Below are 9,106 nucleotides of genomic sequence, written 5' to 3'. Positions count from 1 at the left end.
GCAGAAGTCGGGTGTGGGAGCTGAGCTGGAAGACCAGGTCAGTTTAGGGACCGAGGCTGCCACTCTGAGGCCCGAGTGTAAGGGAGCCAGGGAACCGGGCTGCACAGGAAAGGGCTGCAACCCCAGAGCTGCACAGAGGGCGGCATCCGAGGAGAGGAGACAGGACGGGGCAGGAGGACGGGAGGGGAACACTGCCCGGAGACCTTTCCTTCGAGGCCGCCTCTGTGTCCTGCATTTCTCTTTTGTGAAAGTCAACTCTGTCTGCAATAAGAACTTTCTTCCCTTGAGACGGCTGAATGGCTTCCTGTGCCTTGAAGGTGCAGGAGAGTGGGGCTCGCTGGGAGAAAAGTATAAGGTGAGGAAGCTGGAAAGTCAGGTCTAGCCTAGTGGGAAAGGAACAGAGTTGCCACCAAGACGGCACCGAATGCTTCTTTTTAAAATCGTTTATTAATCTGTTTGGTTAAACAGGTAATGGAAACCGAGAATAATAATTTGCTTAAAAAGTTCAGGTCACGAATGCCCTTTCCCCTAGGAAACAAAAGACTCCATGGTTACAGAGCACACCACTGGGTTATGACACCGTTTCAAAATAAGGTTTCCAATTCGTTATGTAACAATGTAAACTTCAAAAATAGTAAACTCTAACCCCCTTGTCCCTCTTTACAGATCTATCACAGATAGAATTTTCTGGCAGACCTAAATTGTGGAAGTAAACAGCCCGGTGCTTAAAAGTTTCATAAAAAGGTTTGCAGATTCGGTAAATCTTGCGGTCTTGGTCAGGAAGTAAAAGCAACCAGCAATTCATCTTCTGTGGAGTCTACCTTATATGCACACCATGACCCGTGTTCTACTACACCGGTCATCAGCTTTGCCACTTTTGTACACACACACACACGCGCACACACACACACACACACACAATGTATACTCTTTTGTTTCTAAAGATTTCTACATCTAAATGATAAGACGGCACCAGTGACCTATAAAGTCACCTCGCTTCACATAGGTAAAGACAAAAATTCTGTAGAAGGCACTGTAACTTCTCTTCCATGATCTTACATAGACACGTGAGAGCAAGCCAGCTGGGGCTGGGACTTAACCTTCCCTTTCTGTTACCCGGCTCGGGCCCGTCCTCCTCCGATCGCCACCCCCAGTTAGCCACAGTCCGTGGTTTTTTTCCATGTCCATTATCCTTTTCTGCTCCAGCTTTTCACACCACATCAACCCATCCATCCAACAATCCGTTTATCCAGATGAACTCAGAGTGATCTTTTGGTTCATTGAAATCCCTTAAAATTAAGAGTACAGCTCTGGTATAAAACACGGTATGACCTACCAGAGCTGAAAAATAATCAGCATGCAGTGTAATTTTCAGTTGGGAAGAGTCAAAACACCTGCCCTGCCTTGTCGAGAACATCTGTCATCCCAAACAATCTAGGCAAGCAACATTTTCTGCTGCTTTACATTCATCTAAAAAGAGCGGAGAGGTTCTTTTCTCTCCCGTATTTAACTGGTACCCTTAAGTTGAAAGGTCTGATGTGAAAAAAAGTGCAAGCAAATTGGACATGCCAATAAATACCATATAACTTACCGCAGATTACCAAAACTGTACAGGTATGTACACCTCACCAAACCGAGGTTCCCCCTGCGGGGAAGAGATTCCGAGTCACCCACGCGAGCGTCACACAGAGTTCTCGGGCAGACCGTCAGCGGGCGAAGGAGGGCCGGGCCCTTCCGCCCTTGTTCTGAGGTCCCGAGCCCAGGTCCGCGCCGCCCTCCGCCGCCTCCTCCTTTTTCCTCACTTTCAGGCGGGTGAGCAGCTTCATCAACCAGACGTCCCACTCCTCGGGCAGAAGCAGGAGGAGGAAGCCCAGGCCGATGATGACCATGGCGATGACCCGGACCCCGTTGAAGACGATCTTACTGGTGTAGCGATCAACAACTGCAGGGGATGGAGAGCGTGGGTTACCGCGGGGGGCGATCTTGCCAGGCCATCAGGAGAGCAGGGCCCCGGCCAGGCCAGAGCCTGGGGGGCGCCCCCTTCCGCGGGCCCGGAGCTGTTTTCCCTTGACCAGGCGGGCAGAGGCTGCCTCCCAGAAATCCCCCGTTAACTTTACAAACCCTGTCTGCTGAGAGGCCTTGCGCTGTGTTTCACTTTCCCCAATTGACCTGATACCTTAGTTCCCACATTAATCTGTGCGAGAGACAAAACGAAACACCAGGGGCAGTTGGAGATGTGCGTGTGTATTAATATATACATCCACCAAAGTTAATCGTGGCCACCTCCGGGTTGGCAGGATAATTAAAACGTTACTGCTTTCTTTATATTCTTGGCACTTTTCACATTTTCTACAGTGACATACTTTATTTTTATAATTTAAGAGCATGATATATATAATATACGTTCTGAAGACCAAACTTGACCTGGTTCTTTGAAGATAATAAATACCAACTTTTGTTCCACCCCAGGATATTATTAGTGTGAGGCTCTAATGCCACCTGTGTCACCACCGATTATGAAAGTTGATTAAAGGCCCAAGAAGCTCATTCCTGACCCACATCAGGTGAGGGAACAAAATGAGGACAGGATTCATGTCAGGTCGTACAAATCTAGATCATCATTCTCTTCATAACTAAAGATCAAAAGCGTTTCAAATGTTGGTTTTCTTTTTTTGCTTTCTTGTTCTCTTTTCCTAACTAAATCAAACAAAGAAAATTTAGGGCCTGCCTCTCCACAAGGGAGAATTAGATTGCTTTTTTTTTGCGGTACGCGGGTCTCTCACTGTTGTGGCCTCTCCCGTTGCGGAGCACAGGCTCCGGACGCGCAGGCTCAGCGGCCATGGCTCACGGGCCCAGTCGCTCCGCGGCATGTGGGATCTTCCCGGACCGGGTCACAAACCCGTGTCCCCTGCATCGGCAGGTGGACTCTCAACCACTGCGCCACCAGGGAAGCCCTAGATTGCTTTTTTTGAATGCATTTTGTGAAAGAGGGTTTTCTGACTTGCATGTGCCGCTTCTGAAGCCTGACATGCTGGACCGCTGTCCCCCGCCCCCAGCTCGCCCGCCGCATGAGGGGGCTGCTCTGTCATCCCCCCTTGCACCTGACTCTCACCTCTGTCTGGAGGGTGGGTAGAGAGGTAAAAGTTAAACCTGAAAAAAAGCACTTTGTGGGCTTCCCTGGTGGCGCAGTGGTTGAGAGTCCGCCTGCCGATGCAGGGGACACGGGTTCGTGCCCTGGTCCGGGAGGATCCCACATGCCGCGGAGCGGCTGTGCCTGTGAGCCATGGCCGCTGAGCCTGCGCGTCCGGAGCCTGTGCTCCGCAATGGGAGAGGCCACAGCAGTGAGAGGCCCGCGTACCACCAAAAAAAAAAAAAAAAGGCACTTTGTTAGTAGCCCTTTTGTGGAATTAAAGTGCCACTTTTATCTCACTCTAATTCAGAAGCAGTTTGATTTTTAATATTGGCAGCATGGCCTGTTAATTCACAGATGGGGAGAGTCAGTTAGCAAGCCATACAAGCTGCACTAGAGAGGGCGTCAGGGAAAGTCAGAAAGCCCAGCAAGGGCTCTGCTGTGACAGTCGGGTAACAGCCGACTCCTCGGCTTCTCTCCTCCTCTGGAGAACTGAAGGTAATTCCTTCCCCTGACACGTTACGGACCCTCTTACGTTGCAGGTAAGTAGTAAGAGAATTCTGATTAACCTCTCACACACTCGGCTGTATGATATGGTCAAAGTAGCTTCTATACCAGGGCCGCCTGGAATATGCCTCCTTGAAATAAGAACACTGTGGGACTATAAAGACACACCAAGATGCAGCGGGGGTAAGTTGATGCGTTATTTTTCAGAAGCCTGTAGTGTATGGAAACTGACAAGCTGGACCACTTTTTTTACCAATTTTCCAGGAGCTCAGGGGGCTTTCCTACCTTTGGAAGTTCTGCCTCATAGGTCATCTCATGTGGTTCTCGTATCAACCAAGGTGATGACGTGGGGACGACCTTCACTTTTAGGGGACAAGCAAAGGCCCAGAGAGGTGATGCGTGGGGACCGCCATCCTCCCTCTGGGCAGGGATGGTGCTGGGCCCAAGGAGTCTGGGGCCAGGGTGAGGCATATACAGAACGTGTGAAATGGGACAGCAGGAAGAGGTTTAGGAAGTTGATTGCGGCTTTGCCTGTGCTTCCAGGCTTACTAACGCCAGACTGAACAGGATAAGGGGTTGCCATCCCCTGGGGGCCTAATCCTCTAATGGCCCAGAAGCGGGAGGGTCGGGAGATGGCTTTGGCGGGAGCCCAAGGGGGTGAATGCTCTGGGGAGAAGTGATTCACAAACAGGTTCTACAGGGAGGGCAGGTGTGAGGCGGGGGGCGTTCTGGGAGGAAAATCTGAAATTCCTAGCAGAAGAAGCCAGGAAAAGGAAGGAGGTGAGGGGCAGGTCAGCTGAGCGTGTCGGCGAGTCCCCAGTGAAAGAGCGAGCCGGGTCCTGAGCAGCTGGGGGAAGGGCTGTCTTCTGGGACTCGGGGAACAGTGTTTACGCTTTTGCAGTTTGCAGACATGCCTCTACCTCAGGCCTTCCATAACCTGAGCTAGCGGTCTCTTCTGGAAAGCCACTTAACAAAAAGTAAAAATTTCCTCTGCTACATATTTGTCTATACTTATCAATAGTATTCATGATATACATCTGATCCCCCCACGCCAGTTTGAATGGAGATGGCTTTAGACTTTCTGTATCTTGGTGTGGCATGTGAAAATCAAGCCGCCCTGGAGAAAATATTGCATGTGTCACAAATGGCAACGTTTTACCGAAGTGCTTTCTTTCTACAGAGAAGGTTAAACATGCCTGCTATACCACAGCCAGAATACACGTATGTGTGCGCACATGCGTGTTTGTGTGTGTTTGCGTGTGTGTGTGCTTACAAGCAGATACAGAAAGCCATATAGGTTTACCTGCATTCACAGGTACACTGAGGACGATTCCAAGAGACATCAGAGTGGGATATGTAACAGCAATTCCAAAATTTAATACAATATTGAATGCTGAAATACAGAATTAAAAAAAACAGGTGTTATTCACGACTGGCCCTAGACTTTCCCCTGGTCCGTCGGACCCCAGCTTCTCTGATGAGGCTGGAGTCGTAGGTGTTTTGCCCTTTACTCTGACTCAGTGAATTCCGGGTTCCTGCAAGGGCTCCAGAACTGGGGGATCAGGGCCAAACATCCTGCTGACTCAGCTCTCCTCTCTTTCCTGAGCTTTGAAGAAGGGAAAAGAAATCTGGAAAAGGTAACCAGCGAGCAGGCACTAGAAAAGAGGATTGGGGGCCCTCCTATGTATCCTCCTAACTTTGCTTTTCTCTGTTGCTGGCAATGATTCTGGGATGACTACGAATAGGAGCTTTGGAACGTACGTTTTTATTTTTAAATTTATTTTAATTTAGTTCTTTTTCTTTTTGAATTTTTTTAATTGCGGTAAAATACATAGAGCATAAATTTTATTATCCTAATCGTTTTTAAGTGGTATGTACAGTTTTTGACGGAAAAGGGATGAGGCACCTCCTTGGTTTCCTTCCTGCTTAGGACCAGCCTTATGTCAACTAATGGTGATGACGACACTAATGTTGATAATCGGTGGTATTTACTGAACATCATCAGGCAGTGCTCTAAGAGCTCTCTGCATGCACTAACTTACTAACCTCTTACCAGCCCTATATAAGAAATGTACTATTATTAGTAGACAACACGCAGCACACTGGGCTACCAGTTCACTATTCAGAGCACCAAATGACCATGGCCACTACTGCAGCGACCGTAGTCCTGGAATTAGAATCCAGTGTCACCATTTCAAAGGCTTTCCTTTTCGCGACACAATGACCTAGAACAGCACGGGGAACTTCAGGATAATAACAGACTCGTTTTTCTCCTTCAGGACACGGGTTTCCAAAGACTCCCCTTGAGCTGGCCGGATGCCGCTCTGTCAAGTCCCTGCTTTCTGGTGATTCTGACAGCGTGATCGCCACTTACTCAATAAGAGGACCGAAAATCCACAAAGGTTTCCCCATGGAATGTCATCGAAAGAGCTCCAGTATTCCACTTTGGTAAAGTAGAGGATGACAGGAATACAGGTGATGAAGAGGATGTTAAACACACCCAAAATGGACAGAAATAAGGCGGCTTCTCCAAACTTAGCACTGCCCAGGAGGAGCTTGAACAGGACCTGACGGAGAGAGCAGAGGAGGAGGGGTGATGGCTCACCTAAGACTCCAACTTGCCACGGAGAAGCGAGTGCACTTGGCAAGCTGGGGCTGGACCACGGGACCGACAGCCATGTTACAGGTAAATTCTACCTCATATGGCCTTCCGTGAAGGGTGGTGGGCTTTACCTACGCCCAGGAGCAACACGATGGAGAGTTACTCTCCAGGTACACAGAGAGCAACTTCAGAAACCACAGGTTGTCACACTAGGCTTGATTCCTCTGTGCTGTATTCACGACACCACATCCCGGCTTCAGAGCACTGAAGACGAGGAAGCCACATAAATTAGAAGCCACTTAAATTAGAAGCGTCTGCCATGATTACACATTCCTCTCGGGGACCCCTAACATTCATCTCTGACCTTGAACAACACGGTTTGAAGACCACTGCCCCCAAACAACAGGGCTTTGGCTGCAAAGACATTTCCTATAAATCAAAGGGAGAGGGATTATAACACTCACAGCTCTGCGCTCCAGCTCACCACCCCTGTTGCCGACGTGGCATGGGTTTTAGCGGAACACACCCGACTTTGGTTTCGTGCACCTGTTCCTGTTTGTACGTATCTGAGATGCATGAAAAGCCAGGAGAGGGGAAAAGGTGACTGGAGAAGCCGGGAAGCTGAGCTCCCAGAGGCCACCGTCCGGCCCCCATGTTTACTGAACCGTCCACAGTTACGGACCTGATGGTCCAATTTCAGTCTCTGCCTTGCTGTCCTTCCTACTTTCCTCCTTCTTCCTCTTCCAGCCATTTCACATCTCTCTCAGGTATCTCTGGGCATTTCTGGGCAGGAAGCACGGAAAGGGAAATACAGTCAATTGCTTTCACCCTTCCACCTACCGGCCTCTCTGTGTAAAGATCAGGCAGTGTAGGAGATGGAAATGTAAGTCTAAGTCAGAATATCTGTGTTCATCGTGGATCGCGTTTCTACCCGCTCTCGGCTTCCCGTTAGAAGAGAGCGGAGTGTGACCTCTCAATATTTTCTGCATTTTGGACCATGGCTCTGGAGTCCCAGAATGGGGCTAGACTATCACATCCTCTAAGTGAGATGTGTCCCAGAGGGGGAAGATGGCCCGTGTGTGGTGGGGCAGTGAGGCCAGGGAGCTGACGAAAGGTAAGATGGTACAGATGTTTCACTTTCCAAAAGTGTCTTCCTCCCAGTGCCGGAAAAAAGCTCCTTTTCTTAGAACTTTCTACAATCCTTTACGTTCTCTGCCCAACCGTCTGGATCCACAAAGGGCCAATAAGTTTCGAAGCTAAAATCTCATTTCTCACCGAATCCTCCAGTTCAGTTTCCCAACCCTGGAGACCACAAAATATTTGCATTCTTGACTTTGGATCCAAAGAGAAGGGCAGGTGAGGGGAGAGAGTGGCTGAGAGGCAGAATGGAGCAGGGGAGAGAGTGAGGCTCGAGTGTGGGGATAAAAATTGTTCTCTAGAGACTTGCAGTTGGCCACGCCTCCCAACAGTTCCCAACATTTTGTCAAAAATATTTTATAATTCCCCATATGATAGTAGCTGTGCTTTTATTCGTTCAGTCTACGGGCAACGCTTGAAATGCATACGGATTCATGTTGAATACTGGTGAGCTCAAAAACCATGTGATAAAAGATTTCAATGCTGTACCAGATATTCAAATGTTCATTTCCAATCTGGTAGGAAAGTATCTGACCAAACACTGAGCCAGCCAGTTAGGGCCCCGGATCCTTCTCCAGTCCTTGCCAAACAAGAAAGTCACCAATCGGACTCAGCCAGTCCATGGTTCCACCCGTTTTATCCCAAATGCTGCAAATGTACAGCCATTGATGGAAAGGTCTGGAAAGCCAGGGCTAAGAGCTGCTGTATGTCTCATCACCACGAGGCTTCGTGTGCCCGGTGCCCCCTGGAAAACAACGGCTCACCTTCAAGCCCAGCCTCCCCCAAAGCAACAGGCTGGCCACGCCGAGGCCTGCCCTTCCCTCCCAGGAGGGCCCAGAGAGCCTGCTCCCCGCGTCTACCTTGTAGAGTGCGGACACGGATGCCGAGCCCACCACCAGGGCTATGCCGATGACAGAGTGGCTGTGGAAGCCATCCGCGTAGGTCATCATCACGATCCCAGCGATGGCGAGGATGGCGGCCACGATCTGGATGGAAGGAAGACACGGTGGTCAGGGCAGCAGTGGGGAATCGGAGGGGCTCCCTAAGTGCCAAGGGGTAGGCATGTTCATGGGGGTGCAAGGGCGGGGAGGCTCCTTTTCAGTCCTTCTTTGGGGACCAGGCAAAGGCTGCTTTCCTGTCTAAATATTTGCCCCTGCTTGCGAGGGGGCACTCGGCAAAGCCCGGCATGACCCAGGAACTGGGAACGGTTGGCAGCAAGGAGTGGCACCGTGGCTCGGCATCACGTGGGAGGGGGGCAGCCGCGTGATTCCCGGGCACCCGAGAGAAGGCGGTCATAATCCCAACGACAGGCCATTTGGTCGTGACGAGGCCTGGTGGTGACCACCTCTTAGTTCCCTCGCAACCTTCCGTAAGCACCTCATAGGGTCCCGCTTTTATGTATTTCATGTCGCAACAGAGAAGGCACAGTGACGACCACAGGCCTTGGCCCCATTTTACATGCCAGCAGTAGGACCTTCTGAGGGAGCGTGTGTCACGGGCCAATCAGGGCTACAAACAGTGTCCTAACCCTGGCTACTGCAGGGCCTGACCTCCACGGCCCACCCACTCCAACCTCTTCTCAGGTGGAGTGGACGCTCCAGGGACACATACACATTCCTGTTGTGCAAAGTCAAACTGTCAGAGCGCACAGGAGATCCACTGACTTGGGATAACACTTCGCAAAGGAGAAATGCATTAGCACCCAGAATAAGCGTAAGTTCTAATCAGAG

The 9,106-nt window shown here is 50.1% G+C and overlaps 1 protein-coding gene across 1 annotated transcript in view; it reads right to left on the bottom strand.

Moving 5' to 3' along the window:
- Positions 1 to 425: 425 nt before the first annotated feature.
- SLC35F3 (solute carrier family 35 member F3) overlaps positions 426 to 9,106 on the bottom strand; it is a 289,172-nt gene continuing 280,491 nt past the window's right edge. The window contains exons 5-8 of the mRNA XM_024738159.1: positions 8,237 to 8,362; positions 6,012 to 6,204; positions 4,941 to 5,030; positions 426 to 1,942 (exon numbers count right to left, since the gene is read on the bottom strand). Coding sequence (XP_024593927.1) covers positions 1,707 to 1,942; positions 4,941 to 5,030; positions 6,012 to 6,204; positions 8,237 to 8,362 — 645 coding nt within the window. The 3' untranslated portion in view covers positions 426 to 1,706. The remainder of the gene's footprint in view (positions 1,943 to 4,940; positions 5,031 to 6,011; positions 6,205 to 8,236; positions 8,363 to 9,106) is intronic.

This window comes from Neophocaena asiaeorientalis, unplaced genomic scaffold (assembly GCF_003031525.2).
Source record: "Neophocaena asiaeorientalis asiaeorientalis breed wild unplaced genomic scaffold, Neophocaena_asiaeorientalis_V1.1 scaffold436, whole genome shotgun sequence".
NCBI lineage: Eukaryota > Metazoa > Chordata > Mammalia > Artiodactyla > Phocoenidae > Neophocaena > Neophocaena asiaeorientalis.
The sequence above is the reverse complement of the archived record's forward strand: the minus strand, read 5'-3'. Positions and strand labels throughout refer to the sequence as shown.